This window comes from Mus pahari, chromosome 17 (assembly GCF_900095145.1).
Source record: "Mus pahari chromosome 17, PAHARI_EIJ_v1.1, whole genome shotgun sequence".
Lineage (NCBI taxonomy): Eukaryota > Metazoa > Chordata > Mammalia > Rodentia > Muridae > Mus > Mus pahari.
The window spans coordinates 38048830-38065770 of NC_034606.1; the positions used below are offsets into that span (position 1 = coordinate 38048830).

Here is a 16941-nt window from a genome sequence, read left to right on the forward strand (position 1 = left end):
TGAGCCTTGTTGAGCCCTACACAAGGCCTGTGGCATGGTGCCTACTTGAGCCTTGTGGAGTCCTACACAAGGCCTGTGACATGGTGCCTACTTGAGCCTTGTGGAGTCCTACACAAGGCCTGTGACATGGTGCCTACTTGAGCCTTGTTGAGCCCTACACAAGGCCTGTGACATGGTGCCTACTTGAGCCTTGTTGAGCCCTACACAAGGCCTGTGACATGGAGCCTACTTCAGCCTTGTTGAGCCCTACACAAGGCCTGTGGCATGGTGCCTACTTCAGCCTTGTTGAGCCCTACACAAGGCCTGTGGCATGATGCCTACTTGAGCCTTGTTGAGTCCTACACAAGGCCTGTGGCATGGTGCCTACTTGAGCCTTGTTGAGTCCTACACAAGGCCTGTGACATGGTGCCTACTTCAGCCTTGTTGAGCCCTACACAAGGCCTGTGGCATGGTGCCTACTTGAGCCTTGTTGAGCCCTACACAAGGCCTGTGGCATGGTGCCTACTTCAGCCTTGTTGGTGGGCTTCTTTCCTCATTTCAGTTTCCTGGCAGAGACACAACACACCAAGCATGCAAACGACCCTCTTAAAAAGTAACATAAAACTCTCTCCAAGCCTAACTCCTGCATCCCCACCCCCACCTCCTCTCCTTCCGCTCTGCACCCCCAGTGAGCCAAGCACACAGTGTTTGTGAGGCATGTCACCCTGTCTAGAGATCAGCTTGTATGGCAGACTGCTCCAGCAGGACCCCAGAATTTGCTATTAAAATGCCAAACTAGACAAAACAACACCGCTATCCTGTCAATGGGCAAGTGGGCACTAGGCTGAATGTCTTTGAGTCATTTGTGAGTTTTGACATCATCTGAGCAAGCACAGCTGCAGGTCCATTCTCTGTGGTCAGTCACACGGAGCTGAAACAACACAAGGTATTCAGCCTGAGCTCTGTGAGCATCTGCCTGACTCCCACGCCGAACTGTGAGCTCCTGGGGACAGGTGCCAGGCGTTATCCGCGTGCTGGCACAGCAACCGCATAGAATGTAAATAAATGCTGGGCTGTTGAAGAACACAGAACCAAGCAATGTAAGTGTAAGCTGCCAGGTATGGTGGGAGCAACATGGCCAGTCCTGACAGGGACTGGAAAAGTCCTCACCCAAAAGCAATGTGCACTGCACCCAGGAATGAAGGCCAGAGCTATAGATCAAGGAAGGCATCAGGGGTCAGCCAGATTCTAAGCACATGGATATGTTCACAGACAGACAGGTGGGAGCCTGGGTCAGACTCACAAGGGGCCCCTGTGACCAGCATGAGCCAAGGTGGGGAGACGATGCTTGACACAGGTTTGTGGAGGAGCTGGATAAGAAGAGCAACTGGTGAACAGAGAACAGACAGGTACCCAGCAGAGACAGCAGAAAGGGCAAGAGTGAGGTTTCCCTGTGGCCTCTGTCCTGGCCTCTGCTTTTGTGGACATGCTGTGCTGCACACAGTCCAGAATGCTGCCATACTCCAAGCTCCCTGGGGACCCCAACTTGCTGCCAACCTGCTCCCCAAAGCACTGTCTAAAAAACAGTGGGTACCAAATAAAGACCATACGTAAACCAGAAAAAAACAAAAACAAAAAAAAAAAAACAAAAACAAAAACAGTAACAGGTAAATTTAAAAAAAAAAAAAAAAAAAAAAAAAAAGTCCCCGAGCTAAAATAAAGCAAAAGGGTTAGCCAGGTATAATGGTTCACTAAGACACCCCATCCCACTCCACCCCACCCTGGGCATAGGAGACTGAGAGCAGCAGGAAGATTGCCAAATAAGGCTAGCCTGAGCTACATCATGAGTTCTAGGCTAGCCTGGATAACAGAAAAAGACCATGTCTTGAAAATAATAAGAAAGAAAGAAGGTGTTGGCATGTAGCCTAGGGTTAGAGCACTTGCCTAGCATACACAAGGTCCTGGGTCCAACACCTAGCAACACACACACACACAGAGAGAAAAAGACAGTAAAGAATAGGAAGCAGAATGAACAGAGATGTGTGTAGCTCAGTGATAGCATGCACACTTAGCATGGTCAAGGGCCTAAGTTTGATCCTTAGCACCATAAAATGACAACTGAGTGCTGGGCTAAGAGATGCTCAGGAAGGCAGCAAGCCAAATGTTTCATAAGATAACAGTGGCGGAGGCAGCGGCAGCAGCCTGCAGGAAGAGCTCCTGTTTCCTGAGCACTTGATGGTGTCAGGGCTGTGCACAGCTGTGCTTGCTGCCGCCTGTGTGTCACCACAAGCAGCAGAGTGGCACAGAACCATCTCAAATGTGAGCAAAGACTGCCACCAAAGCAAGGAACGCGGTGCGGTGAGCCAGCCCCTAAACAGCCAGTGAGCCTCTGTGGGCTGTAATGTCCACTAAGGCTAATCTGACCTTGGAGCCTTCCCACTTGTTCACACTGAGCCACGGGAGCCTGCTCTCAGCAACACACCTACCCGCAAGAAGCAAACACGCAGGGCCCTCCTCACTTCCCGTGACGCTGGGCTCACTGACGACACAAAGCAGAAACCAGTCTACAGTATTGATTTGTTTTTTTAAATCCTCACCCTGCAAGGCCATAATGTTAAAAACAGTAATTATATAAAAATAGCATAACGACTCAGAAGCGGGCTGGGCCCAAAAGACAGGAAATCAGTGGGGTGACTGACGTCTGTATGGTGCATTGCCAGCTCATTACTGGACTCCTGGGTCCTGTGACTGCTCTGGCCCCAGGTTCCATGTGGACAGGAACAGGGGTCGAGGGAGGGCTGCCCGCTCCACTCCCTAGCAGAGGAGGTGTTCTTCTCTACCTCCCACTGCTACTGTTTCAAGGCTCCACGTGGTCTTACATACCCAGAAGTATTCAACTTCACCATGCTAGAAATGTACCTTCTAAGAACAAGGAGGAAGGCCCACCATCTTAGGAAGAAGAACTGGAGCCAGAAAGCCTGTACAGATGCCCACCTTCTTCAAGTGTGGCACATGCAATGGCTTTTTTGAAGTCAGCTTGACAAACCCTTGTGTGGGTTACTAGACCCGGTAGACCATGGGCTGGCTGACTTGGTGCATTCTAAGCCAGCAAAACAGTGGTCATTTCTTGCCTGAGAGGTTCCAGGCAAGGCTCCGGTTACTCCCGAGATGTGGGCATCTGTTCTGGAAGCTTGAAAGGAAAGAGCATCCAGAGGAGATCACTAAGCCCACCTTGCTGAACACAGGATAGGTCAAGTAGTAGACTGTGAGTAGAAGGGACAACAGTGGGAGAGTGCACAGGCTGGACTGTCACCCACACACTCCAACAGGGAATCATATGGGGAGAGAAGAGCGTCACCAACCGCCCATGCCCCGCACAACTGAAGGCCAATAACCAAGTTCCATGAGAATCCCTGCGTGCAGTCCAGCCCTTCCTTACCAAGCATGTGGCTTATCTGAGATGTGTCTTACTGCACTACTCCAGGTTCTGGAGATTAAAGAGTGACACATTCAAGTAACGAAAAAAACTCATGGGAAGGGAACAGCTGATTTCCTGCCGCTGCCAAGTGATGAAAGTATTTCTAAGACACCGCTCAGGGGTAATTCGGAGTGAAAGGAAGGCTCTGTGGCAGCAGCAACACAGAAGCTGCACGGCCCAGGCATCGGAGTTAGCGTTGATTTCACGCTCTACAAGTGGGCCTCTCTGTTCTCATCTCTTCCCTGCAGGTATTTTCACATATTTGATTTGGGTGATCAAGCACCCACATAGGAACTAGAAACTGGCTTCTACTTTTAAATAATGTGTTATAAAACTTGGCAATAAAAATAAATAGTTTGGCCGGGCATGGTGGCGCATGCCTTTAATCCCAGCACTTGGGAGGCAGAGGCAGGCGGATTTCTGAGTTCGAGGCCAGCCTGGTCTACAGAGTGAGTTCCAGGACAGCCAGGACTACCCAGAGAAACCCTGTCTCGAAAAACCAAAATAAATAAATAAATAAATAAATAAATAAATAAATAAATAAATAAATAGTTTGGGGCTGGAGAAATGGCTCAGTGGTTAAGAGCACTGACTGCTCTTCCTAGAGGTCCTGAGTTCAAATCCCAGCAACTACATGGTGGCTCACAACCATCTGCAATGGGATCCAATGCCCTCTTCTGGTCTGTCTGAAGACAGTGACAGTGTACCCACATACATGAAATAAGTAAATAAATAAATAAATCTTTAAAAAAATAAATAAATAAATAGTTTGGTGGTGTTTAAAAATAAATAAATAAATTCAAAGAGTGAGGAAACTGTCCTGGGGAGATGACTCTATGAGTAAAACACATGCCACAAACCATGTGGACCTTCGTCCAAATTTACAGAACCTATGTAAAGCCAGGCATCGTGGCATGTGTGTATATAACCCTGGTGCTCCTGCAGAACGGTGGGAGGCAGGCACGGAGGTAGAAAGCAGGCACAGGGGTAGGAAGCAGGCACGGATGTAGGAGGCAGGCACAGAGGTGGGAGGCAGGCACAGGGGTAGGAGGCAGGCACGGAGGTAGGAATCAGGCACAGAGGTAGGAATCAGGCACAGAGGTAGGAAGCAGGCACAGAGGTAGGAAGCAGGCACAGAGGTAGGAGGCAGGCACGGATGTAGGAGGCAGGCACAGAGGTGGGAGGCAGGCACAGGGGTAGGAGGCAGGCACAGAGGTGGGAGGCAGGCACAGAGGTAAGACACAGGCACTGGAGAATCCTTAGAAGTTCACAGGCCAGCTGGCACAGTGTACACAACAGCAGACAATGGTAAGAGTGGGAAGGTTAGAACCAACACTTGGGGTTGTCCTCTGATTTCCATACCTGTGTCCATATGAACACATACCCATATGCACATATGCCATAAATACATACATGTACACATGATATGTGCACAAAAATAAGATTTTTTTAATTGAAAAACTGGGCCCTGTAGATAGGTTCCGTGGTCTAGAGCACTTGTTGCTTTTGCAGAGGATGAGGGTGTGACTACCAGCACCAGTACCAGGTTGCTTACAACTGCCTGTGACTCCAGCTCCTGGGGACCTGGTCCTCCTTTCTGGCCTCCATAGGTACACACACACACACACACACACACACACATGAATTTTAATGCAAAAAAGCGAAAAGCTGGCTAGGATGTGTATGCGTGTGTTGTGTTCACACCTGTTTTGTTTTGTTTTGTTCTACGGTTTGTGGTGCTGGGAATCAAACCCACAGAGCCACAACCCTGGTCTACATCAAACCTGTACATGTGTGTATTATGAGCATTCTTACACCACCTGTGGGAAAATAAGTATATTTCCCTGATTTTTGTCTGCATCGCAATGAACTCTGTGGTTTAAGCAAAGGCAGAGGTTTACACCTTTGACAACCTAGAAAGATTCTGTGACAAGTGAGTCGGGATCAGAAGGGTGTACCCAGAAGCAATAATCCTTGACTTCAAACAGGGTGGCTATGCTACATCTGTATAGTAGGAACCTGGGAACAAGGACCCTAGACCAGTTAAAGCCCCAAAGACAGTCTAGGTCCAAAAAAATGTTACATGGCCCTTATATCACAAACTCTCACCACACACCTAAGAAACAAAAGGCCTTTTTCATGGGGCTTGTGATGCACATCTCAAGACAGCACAAAAGGCTAATGACTGGAGGCAGTGGTGTGAATGGGCTCACTGTTACCTTCCCACATCAGAGATAGACAAAGTGCTCCAAGTGCTAGCTAGCTCCAGCTAAGCAAGTGTGGGCCTACAAAGACAAAGGGTATGAAGAGGAATTAAGGCAAACAGGAGTGCGAGTGGTATATATGTTCCCTCTGGCCTGCCTCCTGAAGGCTTCCAGGGTCTTGCCAGCAGGACTCATGGTCCCCAGGATAGCCCACCCTACTTTCTCACACTTACTGTCTCTATATACCAGCTCTTCTGTACTGAGGCCACAGCAGGGAAAGCCCCAATCCTTACCCTGACCTGAAGATCTCTGTGGTGGCCTCTGAACGTGACAAGCCACTTATCTGCACCTGGGATAGGGGGACAGGAATGGCTATTGGTACTCTAAGGAAGAGAACAAAGCTACCTCAGAGCAGGGAAAGTAGCATGGGAACCCAGAGAAGGCGAAATAGCACACTTGGACATTAAAGAAGCAGACGTCCAATAAAGGCAGCACGCCTGCAGGAACAGAGGTTTCTTATTAGGCACGGCTGAGTCTCAGCCCCCAGCACTGCTCAACCAACTCCTCGCTCCAGGCTACGGCCAGTTCCTCATCTCCTCATGTCTGCTGGGTCATCTGTTGGTGCTGAAAGCTCCCCCCACCCCCCACACACACTGCAGAACACAGGCCGCAGGGATTGTTCCCTCTGTATATTTTGAAAGCAGATGGCCTGTTTTCATTAATTTAATTCTACATGTAAATGTACCGCTGCATGGGACAGTAATTAAAAAATGAATGATGACTTTAATCTTTCAGTTGTAACTGCTTTGCTTCGGAAATGGTTACAGGATGCCCGGCACTACACGTCTACACGTCTTCCTCCCTTGTGATAAGGAACAAGGCCAGCAGAGCTGAGACTAGGGCCTTGAAAAGCATCCACGTGCCTATGGAATTCTGAAGTGAAACTCACTTTATTCTGACTTTGGAAATTAAAAGTCGAGTGTTGGAGAGGTGGCACAGCAGTTAGGAGCACCAGCTGTTCTTGCAGAGCATCTGGGTTCAGTTTCCAGCACCCACACATACACTCACAACCGTCCATAATTCCAATTCCAGATAATAGAGGAAGACCCACAACCCCCTTCTGAACGCCATGGGCACCAGGCATACACATGGTACGCAGATATGCATGCAATATCCAATCCCTCAAAATAAAAAAAAAAATAGAATAAAATAATTTAAAGCCTAGTTGCTGATTTTTGTTTGTTTTTATTTTTTTTATTTGGATGATTGGTTAGTTTTGTGTTTCGGTTTTTGGTTGGTTGGTTTGGGGGGGGGGCTTATTTATTATTTACTTTACATCCTGACCACTGTCCCCATTTCCAGTCACCCCCTACCACAATCTCTCCCCCACTCTCTCCCCTTCTCCTCTGAGAGGGTGGAGGTCCCCTCCCAGGGTATGCCCCCCCCACCTCCCTGGCACACCAAGTCTCTGTGGGACTAGGCACATCCTCTCCCACTGAGGCCAGACAAGGCAGCACAACTAGAAGAACACAGCCCACAGACAGGCGATAGCTTTTGGAACAGTCCCCACTCCAGTTGTTCAGGACCCACATGAAACCCAAGTAGCACATCTGCTACATCTGTGTGGGGAGCCTAGGCCCAGCCCATGTATGCTGTGTGGCTGGTGGTTTGGTCTCTGAGAGCCCCAAGGGTCCAGATTAGTTGACTCTTTTGGTCTTCCTGTGGAGTTCCTATCTCCTTTGGGACCCTCAACCCTTCTAACTCTTCCATATGAGTCCCCAAGCTCTAGCCACTGTTTGGCTGTGGGTCTCTACAGTGGTTTTGAGACACTCATAGCCCAAGTGGAAACAAAGAGTCAGCCAAGCGTATTTACTCTCAGACAACAGGGGAAGACCTAACACCGCAGTACTGGGAAGGTTTTCAGAGGGGTGCTGACTGGGCTGGGACCCCAAAGTGAAGTGACTGAGCAGAGGAGGTAGATAAGACAGCTGCTGAGCCTAGGAGAGGAACAGCTGACGCATCAGCTTAAAGGGTTAAATGTAATGGTCATAACAGGGAATTGTGGGTTTAGGGGTGGGCTTCCCTGTTTGTTGTTTATTTTTTTGGATGTTTTTGAGACAGGGTCTCATCACATAGCTCTGGCTATCTTGGAACTCGCTATGTAGACCAGGCTGGCCTAGAAATCACAGCGATCCACCTGCCTCTGCCTCCCAACTGCTGGGATTAAAGACAAGCACCACCATGCCCGGCCTAGAATTGTATTCTTAGCCGCAGCCAATATTTCCTTTGAAAGGGAGAAGTGACACGCAAGGGCTGTGCTTCAGAAGGAACCTGGGATCCAAGAAAAAAGCAGTCACATGGTTACCGCTTGGGTTTATTTTAGGAAAGAAAAAATATTTCTAGTTTCAAATTGGGAAGATAAGGTAGATTGCGGGTGATGTAAAATGCTTCACCGTAGAAGACCTTATTCCGGAAGACACCACATACCTGAGTCACAAAACATAAAAAAAGCGACCTGGTGCTGACCCGGAGCTTCATCCCTGCTGGCTAGCTCCCAGGATGAAAGATGCTGTACACATATCGGAGGAGAAAAGAGATGCTCCATCTGATGCAGCTATGAACCTCATAAGCTACAGCAACAGCGGGCCTTAGTGAGGCAAGGTCGTTAGTGAAACACTGACATCAATGTCACGGACGCAACCAAACACTTTATGATTGGATTTAAGACCTGTTCCATAAGAGAAACCCCATACTGTCACCACTGTCAGGGCCAAGAACCTACGGCTAGACAGGGTAGAGGCCCTAGGCGAGGACCTAATACTATTATTCTGCTAACTGGACATAATGTTAAACAGACTCCTAAAGGCTAATTGTTACACCTATAGATGAGTGTGCCTCTCAATCCTCAACAGAGGAGCTCTTCTTAGCAGATACCGATGAACACAGAGACCACAACTGGTCAAGGTGGAGAGAATGAGAGACTTCAGAACACTAAGCCCTGAGTAGGGTGTCTGTATCATGCTTCCTTCTCAGAAAGCTCAGAGACTGGTGGGGAAGAGGAGGTGGAAAGATTCTAGAACCAGAGGTGGCGGGTGGATGATTACAAGAAAACTGCTTTCTGCACACAGAAATTTACAGTGATTGTGACAGCATGCAGAAGACCTATGAGAGTCCAAACCAAAAAAAAAACCCAGCATGGAGAGGGGAAGTGGACATGAAACCCCACCAGCTGTGGGGAGATAGTGGCAACCGATAGCTGCTGAAAGAAGGTACCCCGGTCCTCAGCTTTCTTTGAGTGCTTTCTGCCCCTTGTAGGCTGGCCATTCTCCAGGAGGTGTCCATATATCCAAGAATATACAGACATAACAGATTAGACTCGGTGAGCTTTGCAAAAAAGAAGACGACAAACCAAGTGAGGACTGGGACACTATGGGAAGGGTCATTAGACTTCCTGGTGACACGGTTTCACTTTGGGTAACCGGCGTCAGCTCTCTACAGCACACAGTCAGTCCCCATGCCACCTACCCTTGGTGGTGAGAAGCTTTGAAGTGACCTCCAGCTGCTCCAGAGGCTCCAGCCCGATGTTCTCCAAGGTAACGGCCAGCTGCTGAGTTTCTCCGTTGTACAGCTGAACAGACACGTTGGTGGCGATCTCATCGCCGGCAGAAGGCTGCAGTGAGCGTGCGGACCTGAAACCACAGTAATGGCAGGGCAAGGAGTAAGGGAGGGAGAAGGGAAGACATTGGCAGTGCCTTGGGACCATCCCCACAGGAACACACTTCAGTAGCAGCCCACATGCCTGGCTTTACACACAGAATGTGGGCCTCAGTTGTCACAAACACACAAAACATGGGGTGAGGCCAAGGTCAAGGGCATCTCTATCACACAGGAGGAGAGCGCACGGTGGATGTCAACAAGTCTAAGGGAAATCCATGAGTGAGCCTCTCTGAAACATGTTACAGTCAACCCCCACTTGAAGAATCACTTTTTAATGCAGTAAATCACCTCAGAAAAAGTTACAGATGTATGCTCTTTTAAAAAAAAAATAAACCTGTTAACTCCAAGTAATTCCAATGGGAATCGCTCCCCCCAATCCGCACTCTCTCTCCAAAGGCTAAAACCTCCCAGTTTGTAGACAGATCCCCTTCTCAGCCCGTGGCTCCTGGCTCCCTAAGAACAGGCGATCCAGGTCACCCGACCGGGAGCTGAGACACCAGAGAGTGTCTGCACGCTTTACTAAAGCAGCACGGGATATTAATGTAAGAAAGGTGAGGCAGATGTCAACTCTGGGAGCTATTGTAAAGGTAAGAGAAAGCTGAGGTTGATCTCGAGATGGCAGGAAGGACACCTGTCCTTCCCTCCTTGTGTGACTGCAGAGGTAAGGAGTTGAGATGACCAGACTAGTGGGCAGGGGACACAGAGCCTTTCCCCAGCAGGCTCTTCCTTCCTGATAACAGCCCTTTGATTGCTGTCTTAGTCAGGGTTTCTATTCCTGAACAAACATCATGACCAAGAAGCAAGTTGGGGAGGAAAGGGTTTATTCAGCTTACACATCTCACACCGCTGTTCATCACTAAAGGAAGTCAGGACTGGAACTCAAGCAGTTCAGGAAGCAGGAGCTGATGCAGAGGCCATGGAGGGATGTTTCTTATTGGCTTGCTTTCCCTGGCTTGCTCAGCTTGCTTTCTTATAGAACCTAAGACTACCAGCCCAGAGATGGCACCACCCACAAGGGGCCCTCATATCCTTGATAACTAATTGAGAAAATGCCCCACAGCTGGATCTCATGGAGGCACTTCCCCAACTGAAGCTCCTTTCTCTGTGATAGCTCCAGTCTGTGTCAAGATGACACACAAAGCCAGCCAGTACAATTGTTTTCCCTTAGGAGCCCGCCATCCTTCTCCTGGACTGGACACTCAGGGCCTTCAAGTGTCTGCCTCCTTTCCCACTTGTCTCTGTGGCTCAGAGAGAAGTGTTAAATGTTAAATGGTCAAGAACAGTAGGGACTGAGGCCAGGCCTTGGAGCTGTCTGCTGGGAGCACCCACAGGGAACAAAGACAGAACACCTTCCTGGGGCTGCATGTGCTGAGCTCGGGGGAGTGTCCGTCCTTCACTGTGGCCAAACCAAAATGATATGCCTGGTGTACTGAACCAAGCATAACTGTACACTGCTGTTCGCCTGCATTTTACCTATACAGTTTAGGAAACTTACAGAGGCACACTGCCTCCACTGAGACCCCGTTTTAAAGATCTCCATTTTTCTTAAAGAGAAACCTTGATATATTACGTAAGAGCAAACTCTACACCCACCCCCACGGCCACTGACAGCTTCTCTCCAGGGGCCTGAGTGCCTCTTTCAAACAGTTTACAGAAGTGGGGTCACACACCGTGGCTTCTTTCCCTCAGCATAGTGTTTCTGAGGTCCAGCTGTGGCAAAGCAGTATCAGGCGCTAAAGCGTCTTCACTACAGAGCGATCAGGGATTCGGTGTTCAAGTGTGCCTCCTTTGTGCCCTCATTAGCTGATGGACATGTGGGTCCTGGCCACTATTTTAACTATCAGGTACAAGGTTTGGCAACAGTGTACATGGTCTCTCTCATCTTAGTTACATTCCCTAGAGGATAATGGCTGGGTCATCTTTTAAAAGACTTCCCGATGGGCGCAGCATTTTACATTCCCATCAGCGAGCGGTGCACGAGAGCCTCCCCTTCCCAGCCTGGTCGTTGTCCGCTTTCTGATCACAGCCTCCCCAGTGGATATGAGCTGCCGTCTCGGGGTGGGGGTGTCAGCCGCAGAGAGACTAATGGCTCTGTACCCTCCGGGCTGCTTATGTCCTGTGTGCATCTTTCAGGCTGAAAGACTTACTGAGATCGTCTGCCGATTTTTTTTAATTAGGTTGTTTGTCTTCTTTACACTGAGTTTTTAAAGTTCTCTATACAGACAGCACTCTATCAGATATGTGCTGGGCAAGTTCTTCCTTTCAACCTGTGGGTTGCCTGTTCATTTTCCTAATGGCATCTTTGGACATGCAACCGCTTTTTACTGTGATGAGGTCCCAGTTATCAAGGTTTTATCTTATGGATCCTAACCCAAGGTCAAGAGCCTGTCTTCCTCTAAAAATGTGAGACTTGCGGCTCTTGCAATCAGACCCAAGGTCCCTTCTGAGTTACCGTTTTCTATTTTGCTTTATGCCCCAGTCACGAGCCCCTCCCTCCTGCCTGCACTCCCTTCTTAGCCAGCTGTACACACACACACACACACACACACACACTGCCCCCGAGACCCACAGCTGCTGCCTCCTCCCTGACCATCTCGTAGCTGTGCATGGTCGGGCGGGCAGGAAGGCTGCCTGCCATTCTCTCCCATTTGACAAGCACGAGGCCAGGGCAGCCACGTTCACTGTTACAGCCCTGTCACCAAGAACACTGCTGAACAAGGGCAAAGCGGCCACCAAACAGTTGGGAAAATCATGAGATGCCTTTTACAATAGTGGATATATTCATCGTGAGTCAACAAGCGACCGGCTGTGCCCTCTGAGGCGTATGCGGGACGTACATTTTTGAATCATTTAAAACGACATTTTCTGATCCTGTGCTCTGATGCAACCTAGTAAGGGTCACTCCCACCCCTTATCAAAGAAACTGTTTTGCAGCAGATGGAGGTCTTCACAGAAAGTCACAACAGGTTTAAAAAAAAAAAAACAAAAAAAACGCAGAGAACAGCTGGTTGTAGGGCGCCTGGCCCCAACCGATACATCTACAACACAACCCTTGTCCTAGAACTCATGAAATGCCTCAGAAGACAGGGTGGAAAGATCACAAGAGCCTCAGGACCAAGAAGTTGGCTGTGAGATTGTATCGTCCGGATATGACACCCGTGACATCGCTGCCTAAACAAGACCTGAGCAATGATGCTAGCTGACACAGCAGCGCAGGGTCAGGGGATGTCACTGGGCCCCACTGGTAGATGAGTGAAGAGTTGTGAGCACTTACTGACAGCTGGGACAGGGACGATTCATCTCTCCCAGGGAGGAGCCCCCTAATTGGTTACCCAATGCCAAATAATCAACCCAAAGGGCAGATACTTATAAACTACTCTAAATGGACTCAGCAGATTGTGTTTATGTATTTATTCATCTATACAACAATAACAGCTAAAAAAAGAAAAAGAAGCAGCAGCAGCAGCCATGAATTTGGAGTGGGGGATGGGACATAGGAGGGACTGGAGAGAGGAGAGGGATGGAGAGAGATGATGTAAGATTTTAACTTAAAATTTTAAATTACATTTTTTAAAAGAATTTTTAAGGTGTGAAAAAGCTTCTGTTACATGTGTGGCTACAAAATAAGCAGAAGCTACCTCAACCAACCCAAGAATGAGGGTTTTAAAAAACAGGCTGGCTGAGCCACGGCGGCAAGGCAAAACCATAAAGCCCTAAACCGCTCTGACCGCCCAGGCTTGTCCCCATTTATGCTTTCCTATAATGCTAAAAAACAAACAAAAGAGAAATACTTTGAGAGAGAGAGAGAGAGAGAGAGAGAGAGAGAGAGAGAGAGAGCGAGCCATGTTTTAAATCCATAATCTCCAATCCACTGGCCCCACCCAAGGGTGTGTGTGTGTGTGTGTGTGTGTGTGTGTGTGTGTGTAGGTCAGACAGAGGTCAATATCAGATGACTTCCTCTATAACAGTACACTTTTTTTTTTTTTTTTTTTGTAGGGCTCTCAGTGACCATGGAACTTGCCATTTCAGCCAGGTTGACATTGAACACCCAGGATCCTCTCTATCCCTGTCTGGTGTTACAGGCATGTGCCGCCAGACTTGGCTTATACATCAGTGCTGGGGATCCAACCTTAGGTCCTCACACTTGTGCAGCTGAGCCATCTCTCTGGGCCCCAAGAGCGTTTCTTATACCTAAAACACCATAAAACCTAAGCTGGTTTTTGTGATTCTAATTCTAACGGCTAATTGTACCTTTACTCTGGTGACAAAGACTTCAACTAGGCTCTTATATTTATTTTAGAGAACATGTTAACTCTCTGGTCCCTTAAGGTCCCTCTGCTGTCTTCTGCCTTACCCAGGTCAGATGAACCCCAACCATTTATGCTATTTTGAAGAAATGTATGGCCAAAGAGTGTTCTAAGGTTGACTTCTTCCAGCCGCAGGCCCCTGTGCCCTCAAGCCCCTACCTGGGCAGCGATGTGCTGATCTGCAGCCTCGGCAAGGCGGGGATGACTTCCACGGTGGAGCCGCCCGTCTTCAGTCCCGGAAGGTTGTCCAGAAGGCAGTCGCTGAAGACCCCAAAGACTGTGGTGTGGTAACCTGCAACACAGTGGAGGCTCTCACACCTCCTGACAAGGCTTGGCCCCTATTGAGGCCACAGAAAAAGCACTGATCCACCCTACTCCTTCACCCATGTCCCCCTACTGCTCCCTGTACCCCAAAGACCCTGGCTGTCCTTGGACAAAATGAAGCAGAGGACACTGTGCCCTGTTTCCCAAGGTTAGCCAGACCTGGACAAAGGGTCCTTGTAGAGTACTCGAAATCCTCACGGCTCAGCAGTTACCATCTCTGCTCTTTGCTAATGCATCTTTCAGGTTTAGCATCTCTAACATAACAGTGATGGTTAATATTCCTTTCTGTGGCATAATGTGACTTAATGAGCGTTTGAAAGCTACTTTAGAACCTTCTGTTGAGAGATGAAGGTTCAAGAGCCAATTATTGCCATTATAGCTGCTTCATGATGCGGCAACTCGACCACATGGGTGCGAGGACCACAATTTAAGATCAGCGCAGGGTCCTCAAAAGAAGATAAGCAATTGAAGTTGTTTAAGCAAAGCTTTAAAATGGCTTTTTGAAATCTCAAAAGATGACTATGTAAACAGTACTTGCTTTGTAACAAATGTAAGTGATGGCCAGTGGCTAGAAGCCTAGATTGGTAACTTGTGTATTACATCCCAGAGGGACAAGAAAGTTATTCCCTAAGGAGGAGACATTCTCCTTCCTTCTCAGCATCATTCATTCTGTGGGTGGAGCAGCTCTAGGCATCTCATTCCAGCTGCTGCAGCCACGCCCACCCCTTGCACAGCCATGCCCACTCTCTACCACAGCCACGCCCACTCTCTACCACAGCCACGCCCACTCTCTACCACAGCCACGCCCACTCCCAGGCACAGCTACACCCCTCCTTAGAACAACTACATACACTCAATCACAGGAGGCCCACACACTCCCTCTGACCCAGCAGCTACATCCTTCCCAGACACAGCAGCCACACCCCTCCCTGACACAGCAGCCACACCCCTCCCTGACACAGCAGCCACACCCCTCCCTGACACAGCAACCACACCAATCTCTGACAGAGAAGCTCCCTCTGACACAGCAGCCACTTGCTTCCTTCCTACTCAGAGCCCCTCAGAGTCTACCTATGGTGTTTAGCTTCTTCCCAGGAGCTCCCTTGGGCGCTAATATCCTCATGCTTTCCTCTGTGTAGAACCTGATATGATATTGTCTATTAAGCACTTGTTACTTTATAATTCTTAACTACAATCAGTCATTTTCCTTTGTTTAACACATAGCCAGTGCTAACACCATGGCCACATAAACTCTAGTCTGGGGACAGTGTTCAGCACAAGTGAAGACAATATGGGCTACCCAGGTAGCTAAGGCTCACCATAAGTAGGCACTGACCCAAGGATAACCCCAGTGGCCCTGCTTCCAGGTTCTCATGCTCACCGAGTTACACTAGCTTGTCTTGTCCCTGGACCACCCATTCCTGCCTTACTCTCCCCATTCACAGCCACAACTCTGCCCCTGTCTTTCCTACCTGGACTCTGAGGTCTTTTAAGATCTACTCTACAGCCTGTGGTCAGGTGGCTCTGAAGCCTGTCTGACAAGCTTGCCCTCTGTACAAATACAGCAGCTAACACCAAAGCTACACCAGACAGTAGGTGAGCTTCAGGATGATTCTCAAGGACTCCATGATGCCATCTCCTTCCAGCCCCCTTACTACCTACCCCACCCTGACTACCTTCCCACCCCACCCCATCCTTAGATATGCCAGTCTCAGACCAGAGAAGATGCTCTCTCTGCCTAGAGCCCATCTATACATTGGTTCCATCCTGCTTCCAACTGCCCACTCCTGGTGGACCTTCTAAGATCAGGGTCACCAGCTAAGCCAGGTCTCCACTGTCCACCTCCCTGCTGGGTCCCCAGCATCCCGAGTTCTCACACACCCATCTCAATCCATCCCAGCACTTGCTGAGATACAGCTAACGGTTCAGCCGGCAACGTCTTTCCCAGACAATATATGCTGCTGAGCAATAGTTAAGGCTTCCAAGGCAAAGAGAGAAGCCACCCCTGGTGCCATGGAAACTAAGATATACTGAGTGTCATGGGAACGTCATGGGGACCCAACCAGGATGACAGGCTAAGGAAGAATGTTTTCCCGGAGAACTGGTTGAGGCTCAGATGCCTCACAAACAAATCCATATAAGGTTCAGATAACAAGTGTACTATGGGTGCCATCAGGAACCCTGTAACATCCACGTCTTTTTGAGAGGGAAGGTAAGGATAGTGGGTGGAGGTGCTCCAGGCTCAGGAGTATGCCTTGAAACAAGACTGATGAGAGCTGATGAGGGCCTCAATATGGGAGGTAGGCTGAAGACAGAAAAGGCCCGTCCTTATGCTCTGTGACAAACCCTGCAAGAGAACTATGACATGAGACCAACCATGTACACGACAGGAAATAATGAGTCTCGTATTGTAGTGAGAATTTTGGTTTCTTTAAAAACCCAGTTATGTTATGTGAATATGTTATTGTTTTAATGCCAGGTGTGAGATACAGGGCTGCTTCAGATGGCCCACAGCCACTATGACTGTCTCGTGCTCTAGGAGGGACATGAGTTCTGCCAGCTGCAGGCAGCTTATGTTTGGAATTTTGGGGAGTCTAGAGAGGGTATAAATGGGAGAGCCCCCAAGAGGGCCTGTGGCAGCTGCTGCTTCCCCTGCTGCTTCTGGTTGCTGTTGTTGTTGTTTGCCAAGTGGTTCTGAGCAAGGAAAGGAGAAGAAGGAACTGGAAATCCTGAAGATAAGGGTTAGACTTGCCCAAAACAACCTGACACCTCTAATAAGCAGGGAATGTCTAAGAGGCCTATATCCCCCGGCCCTCTGACATTTCTTGCCTATACCTAGTACTGAAGGGTTGGAAAGGATTGGGGTAGGGAAGGGTGGTAGGGATAAGAACGAGAGAGAGAGAGAGAGAGAGAGAGAGAGAGAGAGAGAGAG

The 16941-nt window shown here is 48.9% G+C and overlaps 1 protein-coding gene across 5 annotated transcripts in view; it reads right to left on the bottom strand.

Annotated features, from left to right (window-relative positions):
* Trappc9 (trafficking protein particle complex 9) overlaps window positions 1–16941 on the bottom strand; it is a 476366-nt gene that overhangs the window by 341093 nt on the left and 118332 nt on the right. For all 5 annotated transcript variants that reach the window (XM_029547720.1, XM_029547718.1, XM_029547722.1 and 2 more), the window contains 2 exons: window positions 13845–13977; window positions 9187–9350 (listed from right to left, as the gene is read on the bottom strand). In XM_029547720.1, the coding sequence (XP_029403580.1) occupies window positions 9187–9350; window positions 13845–13977 (297 nt within the window). The remainder of the gene's footprint in view (window positions 1–9186; window positions 9351–13844; window positions 13978–16941) is intronic.